This window comes from Sinohyriopsis cumingii, chromosome 10 (genome assembly GCF_028554795.1).
Source record: "Sinohyriopsis cumingii isolate HCF-2022 chromosome 10, ASM2855479v2, whole genome shotgun sequence".
NCBI lineage: Eukaryota > Metazoa > Mollusca > Bivalvia > Unionida > Unionidae > Sinohyriopsis > Sinohyriopsis cumingii.
This window is the reverse complement of record NC_142970.1, coordinates 23,648,235-23,672,135: the sequence shown is the minus strand read 5'-3', so window position 1 is coordinate 23,672,135 and position 23,901 is coordinate 23,648,235. Positions and strand designations below refer to the sequence as shown.

Genomic DNA, 23,901 nt, shown 5'->3' with positions numbered 1-23,901 from the left:
TTTAGAATAGTAATGGGTAGCATAAAAAGTGAGTGTTTCTTTTAGGTCCGCGCGTTGTTTTTTTGTTTGGTCATGATCTAGGTAAGATCAATTTTATGTTTTTTGGGGGATGTTTTCCTTCACGTCCGCGCTTTCACTATAAAATGAAACTCGCTGGGCAGTCTAGCTACCCTTGTTGATTGATCAACAGTAAAAAATGAGCAGCAGACTGACTAAATTGATGGAACTTCAGATGCATCTGGAGTATGCCAGATACCTACTGAAAGTGCTAACTGCGGAGGCCCTTGTGGAAGAAGTGAGAATAGAACAGGAGGAGGAGGAGAGAAAAATGAAAGAAGAGAATGAAAGAAAGAGAGAGATCAGGTGTCACCCTATGATGAACCCTGTGTGCAAGGTGACACCTGAGGCAAGGACATCTCGCCAGCCTGTACCTGAACCACAATCACAACAAAGACAAAGAAGACAGAGGGAAGAAGTGTTCACTATTCCGCAAACGGAAGAGTGGGATATTGAAGCCACTCACCCCCCGTCTGCTCTTCAAACGAGTCATGTGAATTGGACTAATGATTGGAGTAGACGTTGTGTCTGTGGTGCCAGACCCGGAAGGTGCCACCATTAACCAGGGGTCTCTGAAGTTAAAAACAAACAGCCCTTTTCAGGGCTACCCCAATACTCTAGAAAAGAAATAACCATCAATTTGCCAATGTGTGTAGGTAGAGTAGTGTGAATATAAACACTGACTCTTCTTTTCATAGTGTGAGGGTATGTGTTTGTGTGTTAGTGTTTGTAAGAGCTCAGGTATGTTTGTGTGAATAGTAGATTATGGGTTTCTTAGCGTATGTGAAGAGTATAGTTTGGGTTTTATTATATGAAATAAGAAAGTATAGTTAGGGTTTTATTATATGAAATGAAAAAGTAGGGGATGTTTTCCTTCACGTCCGAGCGTTGTTTGGTCATGATCTAGGTAAGATCAATTTTATGTTTTTAGGGGGATGTTTTCCTTCAAGTCCGCGCTTTTCGTATAAGAACCCACAGTATTCGTCGTTCAAACCATTCTACAGAGAAGATGGCTTCGAACCACCTCGATAAATTTCAAACAATGCAAGACGTCCTTGACAATTTGGGCATGATAGAACAAATGCTAGTACGACTCAATGAAGACCACTATTCTTATAGTCCGCATAGAGTAAAAATGGAGATTAACAACTTAAGAAAAGCAAAGGACATGATAAGTAGTGGGATGAAGGAAATAAAGGAGGAGAAGGAGGATGAAGAGGAAAGGATAAGAATAGGAAAATGGAATGAAAAAATTGAAAAAGAAGAAAATGAGAAGAGGAAGAAAGAAGAGGAGGAGGAAGAGAAGAAAGAAGAGGAGGAGAAAAAAAAGAAGAGAAAGAGTGTAGGTGAGAAAATAAGAAGTTGGTGGAGAAAAAGAAGAAATTAGAAGCAGAAGAAGAAGAAAAACAAAAGGCCCTTTTCAGGGCCACGCATATTTCTCGAAAAGAGAATGACTTTTCAATTGCCTAACCCCTTTTTTAAATTTAAATTTAAAAAAAAAAAATCCCATGTTCAATTCCCCTTGTCCCTAGACAAGCCCAAACTCTATTCCCCCATGTTAATTTCCCCTTGTCGCTAGACAGACCCACACTATAGTTCCATGTTAAATTCCCCTTGTCGGTAAAGTGACCCACGATTTTTCGCCATGTTAAATTTCCCTCGTACGTAATCTGACCCACGATTTTTCGCCATGTTAAATTTCCCTTGTACGTAATCTGACCCACGATTTTTCTCCATGTTAATTCCCCTTGTACGTAATCTGACCCAGGGGTGTTTTTAATGCTAATTCCCATTGTACGTAAAGTATCCCCATTCACTACTCACGCTATTATTGTTATTGTGTATAGCTAGGGTCACTGAGGTCATAAGGTGCTGTGTGAGGGAATTTATCAATCAATCTGTATTGTTCAGTTTCAATTTCAGCGTTTGTAACATCCATCACATTATAGTCAAATCCAATTTCATCTGCTTCAATCGCTGCTATTATTTATTTTAACTCCTTGTCATCTAATCGTTGAAAAAACTCCGCAGAAAATTGCGGTGAAAAATCACCGTAATCTGCCATTTTGCGCGACTATGTAGCAGACGAACGCCAAATTGTGAACAATGCATTTCAATCAAAGAATATTTGAAAAAGTATAAAAAGGGTATAATTTATATTTATTTGCTGAATAAAAAAATTTATAAGATGAAACAATGTTTTATTTATATTGCAAACAGTAAAAAAAACGAAAGTAGTCCCATAATTTATCGATGTGTAATAAATTCCAGATCAATATCACGTGACGGTTTACAGCCAATCATATTGTGGAAAATCCGTTTCATTTATAAAAATTGGAATTATATATATAATCGCGTATTTTCTTTAAAACAAATTCCTTGACCAAAATTTCAATCATATTTTCAATCACGATTTAATCCACTTTTATGTCATGATGATATAGTAGCTATTTTAAGAAGTTTAAAAAGTATAATTGACAGACACATTTTCATGAATCGCAAAGTGTCTCGTAAGCGCGTTTGACTCGGATCAATGTATATATAAACAAAGCTTCGAAAATCAAACCTCATGATATCAATTCACCACAAAAAAATAGAAGACATCTCTATGGGTACGTTTTCTTTTCAGAGAATACGAGATGGTAATATCTCTAATAGCTCCAGCCATCAACTCCCACTCTCATCCAGTCTAGTAACATTAATGAAACTGTGCCACGTGACGTCCCAGGATGCCCTCCGTTAAATGGTAAAACCTCACTCGCGAAACCGATATAATACAATATACATTCGGAAAAGAGGATTCACTGGAAGCAAAAACAAATAAGTTATTAGCAGACTCGATTTGATTGAGCCTGTTAATGAGAATGATGTTTTAAATTTCTTTATACAGTATTAAAACAGTACAAAGTTTCCGAAAGTCTCAACAAGACAATGAAATGCATTAAATGCTATTTCAGTGCCTCTAGATTATAACAATGTTCAACCTTACCCACCCACCCTCAATTCATCTAGCTGTTCGACATGCCTATTAATCAATCACATCCTAGCTACGCCCCGTAAGATAATCAAAACAGTAATTAAGAACCCGTGAATAATGAACAAACAACCTACTGTCTGTTTAAAGATGCATACTAAAGAACGGTTAGGTCTATTTGCTACGGTAGGTAAATCGGGTAGAATTAGGATTTAATTAAATGAAATGGCAGGTTATATAGATATTCTAGGAGCGAATGGTGTTACGTCTGAATATATATATATATAGTATAATAGTATAATAATAATAATGATAATAACTTTAGTAGTAGTTGTCAAATGAGTTAATTTTTCCTATTAAGGTTAAATGTTAAATTAATTTACTCAATTACTTTTGAAAAGATGGTTATAAAGGCAATTTGGGTAAGAAAATTTAATTTAAAATTGAAGGATAAATTCCAAGGACGTAACTATTTATCCAAAGAGATATAAACCAGATTACAGTATCTACTTTGACGCAACTTTGTGATAAAGAAATTCAAGTCACATTCAGTTGATAACTATCCATGGTTTGTGTCACGTTTGCTAAGCCCCTGATATCAGGTGTGTATACTATAATATACTGTCTTGAAAATATTACTGCGGCCATGTGTTTGATGTCTAAAGATTTCCGCATGCTAGTGTTAATACTCTTACGCAATGTTACCGTGACCCAGCGACTGTCAATTTGAGTTGGCGAAGGCGACCGCTCGTATCATTTGACAAAGGCTTTCCTTATCACACTTATGTGTTATAGCTTAGTCCTAAGATCAGAGGTGAAGCCCGAGGCGTGTTCTCATCCGTCCCACCTTGACAGACAGCGAGAGCGACATTGTTCCGCTTAGTTGTATTGTTTCACTTCACAGCTATATCCAACTAGAATTGAGATAGAGGGTACGATTACAATGCAGGCCAAATTATAATTTTCATAACTCGTAAACTTTGTTAGTTTCATCTTGGAAGTTTGCTGAGCAATAGGGTAACTTCGATAGATCCACTCGTAATTTGGCGGTAAAGGTCAGTCAGTTAATTGCTCGATTTTTGAATCTTACGGCATTAGAATTGTAATTATTTGTAGTATGTACACTAAATTGCAGAATCACCTTTGTACTGTTCATTTACATGTGTATTTGAGTATATAAGTTTCAAATGCGACAATGACTTTTCTCTATTACACACACCGATATATGTATATCGAATTAGTAACATGATACATTACTAATTTATACTATGGTTTTTCTTGTGTTTTTTTCAACAGGAATGTCGTCTAAATGCTATCAACGTAAATTCAGAGTATGGAAGAATGCCATGACCCCTCTTTTATATATACTAAGTGTATATCTTCTATGCCAGGCAGTGTGTTTAATATATGGGCAGAGGAAGTCAGGGCTACATCATCACGAATTTATACAATGATTTTAATAAAATGTTTGAGAGAGTGTCCTTTTACATAAAGAACTCGTTAAGTCTGCAAACCTTTTCTTTAAAACAACATCCGAGGCATGTGAACAGATTGATTTCACAGGTATAACAACGTAAATTTTCCTCTGATGGTATTTGGCATCGTTGTGGCAATGGCATGAAAATATCCATTTACACAGAGACGTGACAGCAAAGTTTCATTTTACGTAATTGTGCATTGCATTCTAATGTTTGTAGTACACCTCCCAATCATCAAAGCCTATCAAGTTGAATATCTCTTTGATACGAATAAAATTGCTGATGTATCCTGCAATGTTAATTAAAGTATGAACAATTTCGTGACGCACATTTAAAAAGTCTTTGTGCAATAGCGCTAAAAAGGATATATGGATGGACGGATATATGGATATTCGTCATTTTGCTATCGTATTGAGGTGGAATAATCGAATCCATGTAAGGGGAATAATATAGTTGAAAATACTTTAAAGGGATGTATTTATTAACCCTGTCAACATGATATAATATATCAAAATAATATGAATAAAAGGTGTTTAAATGGCCGATGTTATAAATCTGGAATACATTTTGTCCATCGCAACTATACAAAAAGGAATATAAAGCTACTTGTAACACGCTATGCTAGGATTCATCACTTTAATGCATCTGTACTTAAGAGCAATGACTACGTTGTTTTAGACCTTATGTATGGACAATGTTTTACAAATACCACAGGCCGCAGAGAGGCACATTCAGTATCACTTCTGTGCAAACATTTATAATATTGATAAAGATATCATTAATGAATGTCTTGACTTTCTTTTGTAAGCTGGACAATACAGTAGTTGAAAACGGAACGTGTATCATTGCATGAAGCATTTATTCTGGATGATAATTTTCATAGTTTGTGTGTACTAACACAATTGCAATAGAAAAAGAAATGAGTCCATAAACAAGGAATGAGTGGACACAATGATTACTTAAGCATTGTTGAGTGACTTCACGACACTAGATTGTACATCACCTGATTGGTAACAATACCATCACAACACATTTATCTGTTTGCCGTGTCATGTATTATCTGCTTTGCTACCTTGATTTTGTACGTGTGCGGTAAGAATGTGCATATGACATTTTTTTGTTGTATTTTGCGTACGGTTAGCTTCTACTAACCGTACATTAAACTTGAAATTATTTCCCCCAGGAAAGCAGAAATACTTCTAGGTGGTAACCGTAAAATCGGACGAGTCCCGATATAAAAATATTTACGATTGTTTGAACGGCAACAAGTTAGGTCTCCACATGGACAAGATATAGTCTATGCTCTCTAAAGAAACATGAAGCAAACGTGCTTATGTCAGAAGATCTCATAAAACGCAACAAAGAGACAGAATGACGATTTGAGCCTTATAACTACACATGTGTTGCTTTAGTGAAAAACTTGAATTTCAAACAACAATTACATAAAGCAATTAGTAAATAAATATATCCAATGTCACATACCTAACTTATTTATCCCAGCCCATAATAGCAAATCCTATTAGTTTCATTTTCTCCACATTAGTTTTTGCTCTTATAGCTAGAATAGCTTGCAAAAGACCAATATTGTTAGACTTTAAAAAAACCCATGCATATCAGTTTGCAAGGTCTAATCGTCCTCACACTATTGATAATCTCAATCAGCTCAATTATCGAAGTACATCAGATAAAATTATTTGAAGCCGGTTAACATGGAATATCGTGCAATGCACGGTTTCCAACATGTAACTATTAAGCGTGAAAGATCACGAATGGCACGACTCCCAACTAGTTACTTAACGTGGAAGATTTTAGATGGCTTGGCTAGCAAACACTTAACTTGCCCATTTACCTTAGATTAACTTGTAAGAAATTACAGGAATTCTATAAATTAGTTGGGGCTCCGTATATGCAAATGACACCCAGCTAGATATGCAATCCAGTATCATAACTGAAACTTATAAAATAAAACAAACCATACCCTACATGTAATATTTATAAGAGATTCATTTTAATGCTTACACTCTGAGATACATAGTATTTAGATGTTTTAGTTGTTTCTTTTACAATTATGTTTAATGGTATCACAGCCTGAATTAGAAAACTATTATTAGATGATTTTTCTCGCAAATTTGCTATAGTATGGTAATATATCAGTAGGACAACTTACATACACCAATTTACTACAGTGTTTTAACATGTCAGTAAAACAAGATACATACACCAATTTACCACTGTGTTTTAACATGCCAGTAAAACAAGATACATACACCAATTTACCACTGTGTTTTAACATGCCAGTAAAACAAGATGCAAACGCCAAAATACCGTCACTGCTGCATAATAATGTCAGATAATTGCATCATTTCCTTATAAGGTTGTAACAGACACCATTGTAACTCTTGGTTGCCGGTAATATTTGAGATGTCATCTCTAAGCATTGTTTAATCTTGGAAAGCAAGATTGTGAGGCAAGTTTCTTAATGAGCACATCTTAATATATGTATTTGATCTTTATCTATAACATGGAAATAAATACAACTAAAAACAAGGGCGTTAACATGAATGAGCATTGATGCGTGTTCACGTTGCGTTCCCCGTAACTACTCAGCTAAGGCTCCGAAGCAAAGCATCCAACTTGAAAACCGAATTTAGCAATGAATCCCAGTTACGTGCCACTATTAAGAGCGGCCACCGACTTGGCAATGTCCACTGACTATCATGCCACTTGACCGGCCTTACGAGTTTTACAACTCAAACCATCATCAGCATTATTTGCCTTCGGGCCAAGATGCTTGAACTCTGGCAGGTTGTTGTCATATCCTACTGCTTTTAACAATGGGATAAATGTGCGTGTAACGTTTCAAGGCAATGCATTACTATTGGTAATTGATTACGAATATAACGTAGGTACAGGGTAGTATTAACTGTTATAAATGATGGATCCAACAGAAAATATTTAGAAAGTTTGACCGATTCATGTCCTCAACTTGATGGAAACAAAACATACCGCTGTTTTGGCTCAGTACTGGACCCGAGTAAAGGTAAAGGTATATTAAGTCATTCGATCCACCGTCAATAAGAATACTGGTATGAGGAATGAAAAAGGCATCTTAGGTCCTTGGATCTCCAGTCATTAAGAAGACCATTATGACTAATATAGAAGAGATAGTATGTAGTTGGAACTTTTGTCAGTAAGATTACATCTGCCGTCAATAAGACGATCCTTTTAACTAATGTAGAAAGCATACTAGGTACTTGGATCTTTCGTCATTGCGAATACAGGTTTGTCATGTAGGAGAAGGCATATTAGATTCCTTAATTCCACTGTCAGCAAAACTACAGCTATAACTAATTTAGAAGTAATCTTAAGACCTTGGAATCGCCGTCAATAAGAAAACATGACTGACCTATTTAGAAGCGGCCATATTAGGTCCTTGGATGCGCGGTCAGCATCATTAAGAATCTGTGAAAATGAAATCGATATCAGTCTTTTTATTAGTTGCAAGAGTAAAATAGAACATGAACTTATTAACGTAACAACAAACTAGACATTTTAGGTCAAATAAATGTATTACTGATCTAACACATATTGGTGTTTCTGCTGATTTCTTGTCCTGAGTAAGACTACAGGTATTATTGATGTTGAATCTGCCATTAGTAGACTCTAAGTAAGCATAATGGAGAAGGCATATAATGTATAACTAATACAGAAGGCATATTATGTCCATTTAAGCAACATGATTGGGTAAGTGTTTTCGGAGAAAAATAGCGTACTTAAAAACTAGCTTTCTCCTTCAAATATGTTCCCTGATCTCATTACCTTAGGATAATAGGTAACAGGAGGAGGGAATTCTTCTAGATAATGATCTGTCTCTTCCACCATGTATACGATAATCCGTTCTCCTAATTACATAAACAACACAGCCTATGAACACTTGACATGTATCCTTTACATAGGAGGTTAAGACGAGTACTGTAATCTTTGTACCTACAATATTTCGCAGATGTCATAATGCTCATTGATATCAAAATTGGCCGAAAGGTCTTTATCGTGTCCAATATCATGTCTGACATAAGGCCTTCAGACTTGATTTACTTTGTGAGTGATTAGGTAAAATTTACACATTGAGAAATACCCAACCATGATCATTTGATCCTATATGTATACATTGCTCTCAGTCATTTCATAAGGTTTCGGTCGCCAGAATTGAAGCAAAACTTATATCGAATTCGACCGATTGACCAAACTAAAATACTACAATGCTTACCATTTGAAAAGAGGCAATTGTCACCAGAATATTCTGTTCAAAATAATATTAATTTTGGACACACGGGATACCAACCCTGTATTTTCATGACTCGCAATATGTCGGTCTATTCTGCGCATAGCTTTGAAAAGATGTAATGTGGGCGTATGCTGGACTTTTGTTACAGGGGTGGGGTGTCAGCCAGTTACGGCTGGGAGAACTAGTATAGTAATGAGGTCTAAAACTAAAGGTAATATTTACTAAGCGTTTTGAACAGAATCTTGTGACATATTCAGCATGATTAAACTTGAAGCATGGGGTGGGGGTCATGCGATTAAACTTGTAGGAATTTATGTACATGTTACAGCACTTGCCTTTTACTCACATAATAGACAATGCAAGGCCAGTATTTGTTATAAGAAATTGGCTTTCATTATCCACATGGTTGTTAAATGTAGATACATACATTTCACCTGCTTTGTTATATACCCTGCAAATGCAATAAAAATACATTTAACACAACTATTAACAACTATACCCTCATCAGTGCATTATTGTTCTGCATGTATACATTAATTCAGTTTACCGTATATTCAATACGACTTACTACCCTATATATTTATTAATTATCCATCTAGAGAAATAGTGGACCAAATAAACTTAAACACAAAACAGTCAGTGTGTAGAGCAAAAGTAGGGAGCAGACAGGCAAGCGTATGGACAGAGCGATAGGCTCAGAAAAGAACATGAAGGTTGATAGCCTATTAAATGTACTAAAACACATCAACATACATTCTAGAGAAATATACACAGTGCATATAAAATAAACTGTTACATTAACCATATTATAAATCTATTTACTTTATCATATGGTGACAAAGGCCAATTCACATTTTCCTTCTAGGAAAAGAATCATCAGGCACTTTTCTTACTGCAATGCCGTGACCTGCAACCTTCAGAAGCTCCAATGGAATGACCACCACTAATATGTTGTTCATATCATGTTGTTTATACAGACAAGTAGCAAACTAACCAATCAGAAAGTTACTTACCATTTGTCATACAATAGAACAATCCAGCATGAACAGCAATCAGGGTAGCTTCATTGCTCAGTGAACAAAACTCGAACAGATAATCCTGGTTCAATTGTGACTAAATGGTTAAATATGTGTAAAATAAGAATAACACAATAATTGCAACTAATGCCTTTATTTAATATATAAAATTATAAAATATATACTCCTGCTATATATATATATATATATATATATATATATATATATATATATATATATATATATATATATATATATATATACACCTCTGTGTGTGTGTATAGCCTATCGCGTGCTGAAAAATGGCGTTAAACCCCACAACAACAACAACCTGTCTGTGTGTGTGTAGTATGTACGCTGTATCAATGATATCCCACGAGAAGTATACATTTTTCATTAATAGGAAACGAGGCATGCCCGAGTTTCCTTTTAATGTAAAATGTATACAACAAGTGGTATATCATTGACACAGTGTACATAATATACATATATTTTATTTATATCACTTACAAATGCACATATTTGCCCTTTGAGTGGAGTTACGATATGCTCCTAGCAACTGTGTATTGACCGAGTGAATGAACTCCTAACATCCCTGCAAGTATGTCCGCTACAAAATGTAGTTCTACGATTTTTCTTCTTGTTCACAATCACATATGCAAATTGATAAGTTGATTGTTTTCTTTTTCAGTTTCTAGTTTTATTCACATTTACTAAATCACTATTAGACGCACTCATGATTTAAACGTGAAATGTTTTTTTATGAAGAATGTAGTGCACTGCAAACACGGTTAGCCTCTTGTACACTGACCCTGTACTGTCAGGCATTCACGTACTGGCGTATGGAAATTAGCGTGGAATAGAAACAAAGTGAAATGACAAACCAAAAAGAGTTAATTAAAATATTTTAATATATTGACATTTCATTTAAATCATTATTTTGCTTTAATTAACATTTATAAAGTCTATAAAATTCTCTTTCTATTTTCTTTCTTTCTATTTTCTTTCTTTCTATTATCTTTCTTCCTTTCTATCTATTTTCTTTCTTGCTTTCCTTCTTTCTTTCTTTCTTTCTCTCTCTCTCTCTCTCTCTCTCTCTCTCTCTCTCTCTCTCTCTCTCTCTCTCTCTCTCTCCTTTTGACGGCTTGACTAACATTACCATCATTAATAGGTCCAGAGACATTGTCTTGTGTGTATGCACTTGTGTGTGTGTGCGTGAACATGTGTGTGTGCACATGTGTGTGTGTGTGCATATGTTTGTGTCTTTGTTTCTGTGTGTACGTGCGTGTGTACGTGTGCGTGTATCAGTGTGTGTACGTGTGTATGTACGTGTGTGTACGTGTGTGCACGTATCTGTGTGTACGTGTGTGTATATGTGTGTACGTGTGTATATGTGTGTACGTGTTTGTGTGTGTACGTGTTTGTGTGTGTCCGTGTTTGTGTATCAGTGTGTGTATGTGTGTGTATGTACGTGTGTGTGCACGTATGTGTGTGTACGTGTGTGTATGTGTGTGTGTTTACGTGTTTGTGTATGTGTGTCTGTGTACGTGTTTCTGTATGTGTACGTGTTTGCGTATGTGTGTACGTGTTTGTGTATATGTTTGTGTACGTGTGTGTGTAAGTATGTACGTGTATATATGTGTGACGTGTTGGCACGTGTGTGTATCTGTACTTGTTCGTACGTGTATGTGTGGACATATGCATTTGTGTGTGTACGTGTGTGTATGTGTGTACGTGTTTGTGTGTGTAAGTTTTTGTATGTGCGTGTTTGTGTATATCGTGTTTGTGTATGTGTGCACATGTTTGTGCATGTGTGTGTACATGTGTATGTGTTTACTTGTGTGTACGTGTGTGCATGTGTTTACGTGTGCGTACGTGTGTGTACGTGTGAACGTGTTCGTTCGGGTGTGTATGTGTACCTGTACGTACGTGTGTATGTGTACGTGTGCCGACGTGTACGTGTATGTGTGTGTACGTATGTGTATGTGTGTGTACTTGCGTGTATATGTATGTATGTGAATGTGCGTGCATGTTTGTATGTGTGTGTGCATATATGTGTGTGTGCATGTATGTTTGTATGTATGTGTGTGTGTGTATGTAGGTACATCGAGTTGGGACTAAAACCATAACGAAGACATCCGAGTTAGAACTAAACCATAACGAAGACATTGAAAACAATTTCGTAAATGAGATGTTTATTTATTCTAATGTGATTATAAAATGAATTAATCTGAAACCAAACTCGTTCACATAAAATCTATGAATTTGAAAAAATTGTGAGAATGGAGTTGAACAGCTGTTATAAGAAAATGATATCGTTCCTAACTGGAACTAATCGGAACACGGAACTTAAACGAGTAATTAAATAAGGATCAGTGAATGGAGCTGGCAAACAAATGTGATTGATATATGGAACTATTGCAATGGATGCTGAATATTTAGAATTTATAAACAAAATTTAAACAGAAAAATGTTCAATATTTCACATAGCACCAATTTAGGTAACGTATGAAAATAGTGCAACAATACTACTACTGTTTTATCCACAAGTACAATATTGTGATTTGATTTTTGTTCTTCTTGTGATACAGAATAATTATTTAGCAACAGAACAATCAACTCGTGTCGAAAAATGTTTGGTTCCAGCGTTCTCGGCAGGTGGGCCTCTATCCCCAGTCTGCCGAAGGACCCCAAATAGCCCCCTTATTCGATGAAGCCCAGCTGGTTCCAAAGCTTTGGTCCCCAAAACAAAAAACCCACTATCTTCCTCTGAGCCACTGTTACCACCGACAGCAGCACACATATTATACGAGACCCCGATGAGTCCTACGACTCCACATCCAAGATATCAGCTCTGCATACAAAAGGATCTACATCCAGACGAACTCTACATAAAACATTACACCTCCAAATAACTCCTACAGCTGAAGATTGCTCCAGTAAAGTGGGCAGATTCCTGATAAAACTTGCGTTGTGTTATTATTGCCTGGCTTGGCTCTGTGTACCCTGGATATAGTGAAATCCACGGCTAGAGAGCTAAAGGTCATCTTTTCCTCACATACTACATGACAAGTTTTAATGTATCAATTGCTTCTGTAACTGTCGTTCGAAAGTCACTTGTCTAAAGTAGGATCTAAGTAGTCACAGTTCTTGTCTAAGGTAATATCTAAATAGTCAAGTTCTTGTCTAAAGTATATCTAAGTAGGCACTTTTTCACTAAATTAATATCTAAGTTGTGACGTTTTTGACTAGAGTAATCCTTAAGTAGTCACATTCTTACTTTAGGAATATCTAATCAGTCACATTCTTTTCTAAAGCAATATCCAATTAGCCACGGTCTTTTCTAAAGCTGGCCGAATGGTCTAAAGCGCTCACCGTTCCGGATCACTGCCATCTCACCTCTGTTTGCGTGGGTTCGAGTCCAAGGCTCGGCTAGCGTGGGTACGTGGGAAAGTCTGCCAGTAGCTTCTCGTGGGTCGGTGGTTCTTTCCTGGGTTTTCCAGGGTTCTTCCTCCACCAGTTATACTGGCCGCCATTCATAGCCTATCTTGTGCTGAAAAATGGCGTTAAACCCTAGAACAAGAACAACAACAACGTTTCTAAAGCAATATATAAGTAGTCACATTCTCGTCTATATTAATATCCAGGTAGTCACGTTCTTGTCTATAGTAATATCCAAGTAGTCACAGTTCTCGAATCTTCACACTGTGAATTCAGTGGTATGAGAAATGTTGCAATCAGCAAGTTTGCGTTTTTAACTCTTTAAAGAGAATAACACTGATCTTACCAACGTGGAGACTTAGCCAGTCGCCATTGAATCAATCAGACATCGCTAATCTCATACTCATCTGAATGTCCCGCTTGGAAATATTTCTGGCTTCATGGATGAAACAATTATAAAACTCACTGAACATTTAGTAGTGAAATCATAAACAAATCTGAAAAAATAATATTTAATATGTAATCTTGCCGTACTCTTAAAATGCCAAACAGCAACAGAGACATTATACGCAGAGACAAATGGGCACGTTACGTATTATCCAACTACTGTATTATGGTCGGATTGAGATCAATAAGGCGTTGCACAATATCTTGCAGGGAAGACATTCAACAGTGTTTTAAATGAGCATTGTCCCCACTCACACTCTTTATTAATGACCAGATTTGTCCTTTACGAGGGTATCAGAACACGCCAAACTATGAACACCTGCAACATGCAAGAACTGTTTCGTGTCAAGATACAAGGTTTTTTCTTCAAGCTTATCTTATGACTTTATTAGTCAGCTGAAAATGAATAAAAGGAAAGAAAACATCAATTTCGGAAATTATATTATCTTCGTAACATTTTTAAATGTTTACACATTCTAAATAAGAAATATAAATGATACAATGAAATGATGTTACTTTTGATTATTACTTGTAGTTTTAGCAAAATCTGATCAACACATAAGGTCCAAAAACAACGGAAGGCATTGCTTTTCAGGACAGGGGCTTTGTATTAATGAGAGCTAGGATAGTGTGTAGATTGTAATTTTATCGTTCTTTTACATATTTGTAATCGGCAAAATGTATTATATATATATATATATATATATATATATATATATATATATATATATATATATATATATATATATATATATATATATACCATTTTAAACGCCGTTTTTAATACGATTTTCACATAATAGTTACACAGTTTGACATGCTGAACCAATACATTCTTTTAAAGCATTTTCAACTATCTCTTCCCCCTGACTTGAAATTCGATTGTATGGTTGACTGTGATAGAAAAAGATAGATATCGCTTTGCACATGTCCGTCCGTGTATCCTTAAGCCCTCGCTAAATCCTTTATCCATTTTAGCGCTATTGCACAAATCAAATTAACTCTGAGTCAAGAATGGTTCATGCTTTATCAAATTAACTCTGAGTCACGAATGGTTCATGCTTTATCAAATTAACACTGAGTCACGAATGGTTCATGCTCTATCAAATTAACTCATTTTAAGTGTGCAGGATATTCCAGCAATTTTGTTATCAAAACGATTTTGTTATCAGAATGATTTTGTTATCATGAAAACGATCTTGTTATCATCAAAACGATTTTTCATATTGTTAGAGTTTGATTTTTGGGAGCTGTAAAACAAACATAATAATGAATGACACGATAAAGTGAAACTCCGAATGAAGCAGAGAAATGAAACGTTGCTGTCATGATTTTGTGTACATGCGCAGATGGCTTGAATTTCATACCACTGCTACAACGATGTAAATCTGGCAGTAACATGCCAACTAGAGAAAACCGTACTCATTGATATATGCGCCACACTCATTGTATATCTGCATTGTATGCCATATAACACACACACACACAGACACACACACATGCACACACTGGTAGAGATACATACATATTGACAGATTGTAAGAGATCATTGCGAAAGCAGACTGTTCACATGCCACAATAGTTGTTTAAAGTAAAAATTCGAACACATCACAGTACTTTATATACAGTTAATATTTCTTCCTCGCTCCTTCCCTCCCTCCCCCTCTCTCTTTCTCAAACATTTATCAAAATTATCCTTTGAATAAATTATATAAATTCGTACAAATCATGTAACAAAAAAACATGGTAAAAAGATTGTTGCATAGGAAATAATTGCGAAAATGTTAAGCAGAGTTTTTGAAATGTTAAATAAGATAAAATGTGTTGTCGTACAAATGTTTGTAACTGGTATGCTGGCATGACATTCTTCAAATAAACAAACAAATGTACCGTAGGGAGATGAAATTACAATTATTTGGCAGCAATCAAAACAATTGACAAAGACAATTAAGGTTATTTAATTCACGACAATATTAAAACTATTGTATGTGATCTGAATTAGCAATTTTATTAATTGCGGTACTTCAACGCATTTGACTGTGGTACTATAAATTCGTGCATTTCAATGTCTGTAGTTTTGCAGTGCCATTTTCCTCGATAATTAAATTCGTGAATTATGGAAGGAGTCATATTTTCTCAACGCGTGTATATTTGTTCATTGAGCCTTTACATTCGTGGTGCGTAGAAACCACGAAATTCAAGTTCAATGGTACCCTTGAAAACGGGTGGATTCGCGGGACTTGAATTAACCTTCATTTAGAGTACGTTACGTAAATGTATAGTCAGGTGGTGATGAACGTCGTCTCCAGGTTGCTTAAAATTTGTATTCAAAATTTTTAATTAAATAATGTTTCTTTTTTTTTTTGTTCTCCTGGTGCAGGAAAACTTCGCCAAAATATATGAAATGTCACTTTAAGTGTCTCAATGCACGGACAGAGATGTTGTATATGTCAAAATGTAAAACTATTATGGAATTTGTTAACAAATAAGTTGTTTGGGCATGTTGGCTTACACAACACATAATTATACCTTTACCTACTGCATCAACATGACATATTATTAAAAACTAAAAACACACACACATACAGTGGTGGACTTCTTTGTATCAACTGTATTTGAAAATTCTCCAAACGAGGCCATTTATTGACCATATGTGTCTACTGTTCAATTTTTTTACGATTTAATAGGAACAGAATCCTAGTTTCACTTCAACTGTGTTCCTTTATTGCATATTTTTTCAGTCCTACTCGTGCTCGTCTCATCTACCCCCAATATATTTCTGACAATGTTGTATACGTAATTTTAACACCGTTTCCGGTATGTAAAACATTTGGCTGTCTCGGCATTTATCGTTCATTCTCCATTAAGTCATGGTTGTAGAATCCTTTTAATGCGAGTTAGAATAAACTAAAGAAAACTGTTTCCGTGATAGGACGAGTACAATTTCGGTCTTGACAAAGGAAATGGCGACCCACAACTATTTATGTATCATGAAAGATATAAAACTTAAAACCGATAAATACCAAGTATTTCATCTCCTCAAATGAACACATATCCGAAGATCTTAAATATGTCTTCTGATTCTGTGATTACCAAAGATGAGTCAAAGGAAAGGTCATATATATGTCTTGTAGACAGCGTTTATCAAATATGTGTATGTAACATATTACTATCTATACGTTTGGAATGTTTTTAATGGAGTCAATTTTCCCCAGTTGTAAAATTGTGAGCGATTGGTTATGTAATCCTGGATATTTTCATTGTTGGTCTTGGGATCTAGATTATATCTCTGGTGGTTATAAGAATGAGTATGCGTTGGATAATAAGTTCCGAAATAGTCCGGTATGTTTCGGGGATTTCCGTAACGGTGCGATCTCAATCGGTGATTTCCGTGACGCCCAGGAGGAGAATATGTCTTGTTCTGTAAAATAGAAAGTTTTACCTGTAATATTCATAACATTTTCGTACATAATTGAATATCTTTTACTCTAATTTCATAAAGAAATATTATTTCTCTCATGAGTTTGACAAATGTTTTGCTCGTTAGAATCAGCTGAAATTGTGATTAAAAGTTTTCATCTTGCATTATTCTTGCATCCAAACTAATGAAAAAACCGTAGAACATTTTTAACACGCGTCAAAAAATTATAATCTAAGCTGATATAAATGTGCTGGTTTAGATTTAGATTACAAGTGAGTTAAACGGAGAAAACCTATGTTTTGAACGGTATTATTTCGGAATTTTCAAAAGTGCAACGTTCTTGGAGTAAAATTTGTATGTCTTGGCACGAAACGATGCATGCGCAGCTATTGTATGCCCAAGGACCCACTTTCATTCGGCTGATAAATTTATATAGCTTTAACTTACATTTTTAGAAAAATGGTTTGGTTCCGAACAAAGAATACTTCGATCAATACTAGGCAAAGACCAAAAACAAATTAAAATGCAGCACAATGTCCTTTTTTCATCAGATTCTTATACAAAAGATGCGGATTTCATATAATATCAGGAACTTCTCGATTTATTACTTCAAATTATTAATTCTTCCAAGGTGATTTTGCAATTGGAAAATAATACAATTTTTTTCACTTTCATAACATCTATGTTAAACCTATCCAGTAATTGTCAGAAATATGGAGTACTATCTTTCTTTGATGAAAAAAAAAAGAAATGTGGCTGACTAATATTATTATTATTATTATTATTATTATTATTGTTGTTGTTGTTGTTGTTGTTGTTGTTGTTGTTCCTGATATTATTGTAGTTGTTGTCTTTTAGAGCACAGCAACATTGCATTTTAAGGTCACATAATAATAATAATAATAATAATAATAATAATAATAAAAGTAAAGCAATGTCCTTGGCCTTGAGGCGCACAACAACATCCGTCTTAGTCTTTGAACGACATCTTAGCCAGTCTTAGACTGAACGACATCTGACTTGGACTGAACGACATCCGTCTCAGTCAGTCTTAGATTGAAAGACATCCGACTTGAACTGAATGACATCCGTCTTAGAAGTCTTAGATTGAACGACATCCAACTTGGACTGAACGACATACGTCTTAGTCAGTCTTAGACTGAACGACATCCGTCTTTGTCAGTCTTAGATTGAACGACATCCAACTTGGACTGACCTAATAGTAGACGTCAGACCTCCATTCGTTCGGTCTTTACGCTAACCATAAAATAACCGTGCAACATTTGTCATATTTGTAACTTTATTTACTATTTCTTTGAAACTATGGAAGTCTTCTGACAAGATAAGCTTCAGTGATATGTACTTGAAACCATTATTAATTTTAAAAAAGTTCGGCGAATGCTTAAAACCAATTAACAATCAGGACTATTTTGTAAAGAGTTCTTAACCACCAATTGAAATCAGGACAAGTGATGGTTGCAACGAGTTCGGTGAATGCTTGCGACTAAATAGGTTTTGCATGTTAGTCAATATAAGCGTGTCTTTTTATATTGACGATGACGACAACAAAGAAGAACGAGTGAGAGGTAGATTTCTAGAGAACAGAATTAAACATATTCAGCAGGAAATTCAGCTGATTTGATAATTACCTGATGTGCCTTTTTCATTTTCATGACAATTATACAAAGAACTGCTGCAGCGCAACATAGAAAAATAAGACCGCCCACAGACGAAACAGCCACTATCATTTTTTCTGCAATAATAAAGAAACTATATATATATATATATATATATATATATATATATATATATATATATATATATATATATATGTATGTGTGTGTGTGTGTATGTGTGTGTTGTGTTTGTGTGTGTGTGTATGTGTGTGTGTGTGTGTGTGTTAGCCATGTCAACTGTACTTAATGTGTTATATACAACGATTGCATAAATCTAAGCATTTGTTTTCATCCCTCAATTACAATCTACTTTTTAATTGATTTTTTCAGAAATACATTCGATAATGTGATGCACTTGTCTACTGTACGCATGGGCAATTCAATCGTAAATAAGAAATAGAGGTACCAAGATTATATTCTACGTGAAATGAAGCAAGATTTACAACGAGAACGTTATGTAGATTTTCTTTACACAAAGTTGTCTAATTTGTAGGTTAAAATAGGGGCGGGATCCTCGACATTGCAATTCGATCACTAGTATTTATTGTTCTGAATGCAAACAGTTGCGACGTCGTATTTTAGATATTGCACTCAATGCGTAAATATTAAACTTTATCAACAAGTATAAAGTGCGCATATTGTGCAAGCAGCGGCTTCTACGTGAGAAGTGCAAGTTTTTATTTGCTCAAAATAATGTATGGCTTTGGTCATAAATTAATGTATGCCTGGTTGAAAAACAGAAGTTTAAAATCAATAATAAAACAACAATATATATAACAACTCATGCTTCTCATAACATTTAGTGGATTCATCTATTGATTCCTTTATGCAACGCTAACATTATGCTATCAGATTTGTAAAGAAGGGACACAAAAAGGAATTATTAAAAGAAAGTAATTAAATATAAAAGCAACAGCAGTTATTGCATTAATTAATGAGATATGTTTGGCTAATTGATGCCTGCTTTGGAGGTACAGAAGGTGTGTCTTTTGGGTAAAAATGTCAGATAGGAAAATGGTTCCTGTTTTAAAATTATCTCATGGTTTTATGTTATGTATATTTGATTTACTTGTATCTGATTTAATATATATTTATTTCAATTTAATTTTTGTCAGATTTAAATTTATTTTTCATTTTTTATTACATGCTATTGTAATGCAAATTTATTCTCTAGAGATGATAAATTTTTCAGACTCTGACCGTGACTCTGTTTAATATACACCAGGTGTTGATCTGGATCCTGACATTGTTTCAAAATTTGTGGCAATCACGTAAACAAGTTACATCTTTATTTTAAAATGATTGGTTGTTGTCGAGGTCATGATGGGACTTCGTGTTTAAGATGTAAACAATTTTTTTCATTTTTTATTTCGTAGAATAAAATGATTGGTTGTCTTCAGGGTCACACTGGATAGACGTGATCTTTAACAATTACTTAGTTTCTATGAGCTTCTAAAACATGATCACGTGACCCCCTTGTTTACGTTTGGAAGACATATAACCTATGTTTTAGAGAATTATTGTCAGTAGAAGGTGGGCTGTTAAACTGGAAGTTGTATGTTCTGCTGTTTGGAGTTATTTCAAATTACTTGGATTGGACTTATTTCAAATTATTTTGATTCAAAAGGATTAATTTTTTTTTGTTCTGCAAAATACATGTGCTCATGTGAGATTCTTAATCAAAGACATTTCTTATAAGAAATTTATTTTTATTTCCAAAACGGGAGTGATAATACTTGTTTCTACAAGGAACTGTAAACTTCAACACTACATAATGCAGCATACGTCATCGTCTTCCATCTTGGATTCTTCGTCGGAATTCGAACTTGAAATCAGTAGAACAATTTGTTTCTAGGACTTCACAAAATTTTACTCTTGGATTATTCTTGGAGTATTTTGGATTTGGTTCTATAAAATCGTAAGTTCATATTTTTTCATTTTTACAGAACCTTTTCAGGTAAATAAATTATTGTCTTTTTTCAAAGCTTGTTGTTTTCACTCTTTCTTGTGTTACTGTTTATTCGAGCCTAAACACGTGGCATAAGAGTTACAAGAGTGTAAAAGTGTATATCCATACTTTTCGTTGTAAAGACCATAAAGGTTATGTTAATGTTATATTTATAATTGTATTTAGACACAAAATTTAGAGTTTCGGTTCGGCTAGGTATTCATTATAAAAAACGGTTTTATACTGCTTATTTGAGGAAGCGAAACATCTTAGGAATTTGACAGCTTATTTTCAAGACGGCTTTCTTATGTGAGCTCAACAGCAAAGGACGTTGACAGTTTTTTTGGATACGGCTGACTTAAGAGAGCAAAGCATCACAGGAACTGTATGTTTGATTTGTGGCGGGGACGGCATGCTCTTTGAGGCCGGATGAATTTCGAATTTTTAAAGTGTACCCTTACCTTCTGCGGAGAGTGAACCAGGCGGAACCGGAAACGAAGCTAGACAAAAAGAAAGAATACAATTTAACATAGAACTATACGACACGATTAAACTCTGCAAGCATTTTCACATACATGGGTTTTTGCTAGATGGGATAAAATCATTAATTCATTTCAAGTATTACAAATTATGCAACGGTTTTCAAAAACGAATAAATAAATAAATAAGTAAATAGAAAATAAATAAATAAATATACATCATCTTTCTAGAAAAAAAGATGTTTAAGAATCTAAATTCAAATGTAGGATAATATCAGTTTTTTCGTAGAGGGCAACTCAGTAAATACATCATTAAATTTTAGCAAATAACAACCCAGTAGTAGTAACTGTTGTAGTAGCGAAATCACTGCAATATTGCTATATTACATTATTGGAGGAGTGATTGAACTGTCACTTCATTATGCTAAAAATTGATTGGATCACCAACTCTGCCTTCTTACAAGCGTCATATTTTATGCAAAAATCAAAGTTTTTATCTGAGAATAAAACGTCGTTTGAAAGAACATAAATCTCAGTATTGTTATCACTCCTTACAATACGAAACAGAAAAGAGTTTTAAGAAATTCAAAATATAAATTGTTTCCTTGAACACAGATAAAATTTATAAAGAAATTCCAGTATTGTGAACTAAATTCCAAACGGTTCCAAAAATATATCACAAGTCCAAAAGTAAAAGGTATTCCGAATGAATTCCAAATTTGAATCTACAGTTGACGAATAGCCTGGAACAGAGCTTTTGTGCTAAAGGACTGTATGTTTTCTAATAATGTAATCCAAAATGTCCTTGAATCAATTCAAAATAATCCCAAAAAATGATTTAGTCCCAGATTATTATGGAGTACTTTTGCAATTCCAATACATGCTTGAAATAAACAAATACTCCCGAAAATTACATGAAACACAAATAAAATTGATTTATTTAAAACTGGTACTAAAATATGGAAGGAAAGAGTTATGAGTAATCCTCCTTATATTGAAAACCTAAGTCACAATATGATGACCATGATGAAGGTCAAAAGTTCATTTCTAAAATGTTCTTAGTTGTCAACAAGATCAGGTCTCTTCTAACATTTTAGGAAAAAACCATGGCAAACAGCGGGTGTACCGGAAATCGCCGAGGAAAATATAAAGATCCTGAATTTAAACGCAAGTAAACATGTTAGCTAACAATACCGATAATGTTAGTAAATAATCAGGAACCAAAAAGAACAATTAGCTATCTTATATGTTGTTGATCAAAATAAAATCAGTCAGGCAGGTCCATTTCCTATCATCAAGTATGGAAAAAGGTCAACCACAATATTAATGAAATATACAAAACCTATGATCATGGACAAAAGACAACACACGAATTAAATATAAATAGCAGTATATAATATTTTCCCCAAAAACAAGATCTGATGATTTTATGTTATAACCATCTCAACTTGAATATATGTTCTATACTTATAATCATGATGGTATATGACCTGTTCACATGCAAGACGCCAGGCTTGAAGCTGTGTTGTTTTATTACATCTTTCAAGTGGTAGCAGTGACCAATGATTAGTCAGCAATCCATAAATTAGGTAATGTGGGTGATATATAAAGCATACCACGATTAAAAAGTCTGAAGGCAACATAGAAAATCACACATCAGCGAAAAAATAGCATAACATCTTAAAGAATAACACGTCCTTACAACACTTTTCAGTTTTTTTTCCATATATATCGATCATTGTGCTATCAATTACGGCATAAATTGGCAACAATTCAGACGATATCCATAGCCTTATACTTTTACACCGTTTAACCATGCAAATATATTTCAACATTTCGTTCGATGAAGGAAAACTGTCATTAGTTACCAATGTTCACCATTGACCTTTAAACTTACCATAACACGTATTATTTATAGCAAACACATTACTCCTGGCCCTATCGTCTGCAGCAATAGCGACGATCTCAAATGTAAAGCACGTGCCGGCTTCTGCTGGGCTGTCAAACACGTAAAGAGCTGATGTAGCACCAGGTGGAAGGTCCACTGTCTTTGCAGTGTCACTAGTCCATCTTATTTGGAAAGACTTGAATAAACTATCAGATGAGATGGAGATATTCAGTTTGATGTTTTTGATCGTGGTTTCCACAACACATACCTGTGGTCTTTTTGGAGCTGTGCAAAAAGAAAGACATTGTGTACGTATGTTGTCGTATATTCCCGTAAGAATCTGCAACAGAACGATGAAAAAGAGGAAACACATTTTAGATTGCTCTGTTTTGCACGTCCTTTCTCTTTTGTGTTATTACTACCGATTCGGATTGACAGCGGGGTTCACATATGCCTAGCCGAGGGGAAAATTACGTTCCTATACCATCAACATCGTGCTCATATGATATATGCTGTATCGGAAAGTAGCTAAAATAATACAGCTGCTTTGAGAGTTGATTCCTATTACAGAGACGACCTGTGTACTGTTCCTCTATGAGTTAGCCCTTCTTCATTGCATGGACGGCTTATGTACCGTCCAACTGTTAGAACCCCCTTTTCAGTAGGAATGGCCTGTGTACAGTTTAGCTATGCGAGACCTGATTTTATTCCAGCAGGGCGACCTGTGTACTATTCAGCTTTGGAAGACCTCATTTTGTTCGGGCCATCTATACTTAAGCAAAGATAAAACC

General features: G+C 34.8%; 1 protein-coding gene across 9 annotated transcripts in view; it reads right to left on the bottom strand.

The window, feature by feature from the left end:
- Positions 1-14,122: 14,122 nt before the first annotated feature.
- Positions 14,123-23,901, bottom strand: part of LOC149789724 (uncharacterized) — a 168,568-nt gene continuing 158,789 nt past the window's right edge. For all 9 annotated transcript variants that reach the window (XM_089971734.1, XM_089971733.1, XM_089971735.1 and 6 more), the window contains 4 exons: positions 23,120-23,395; positions 21,205-21,243; positions 18,769-18,872; positions 14,123-17,119 (listed from right to left, as the gene is read on the bottom strand). In XM_089971734.1, the coding sequence (XP_089827860.1) occupies positions 16,868-17,119; positions 18,769-18,872; positions 21,205-21,243; positions 23,120-23,395 (671 nt within the window). In that variant the 3' untranslated portion in view covers positions 14,123-16,867. The remainder of the gene's footprint in view (positions 17,120-18,768; positions 18,873-21,204; positions 21,244-23,119; positions 23,396-23,901) is intronic.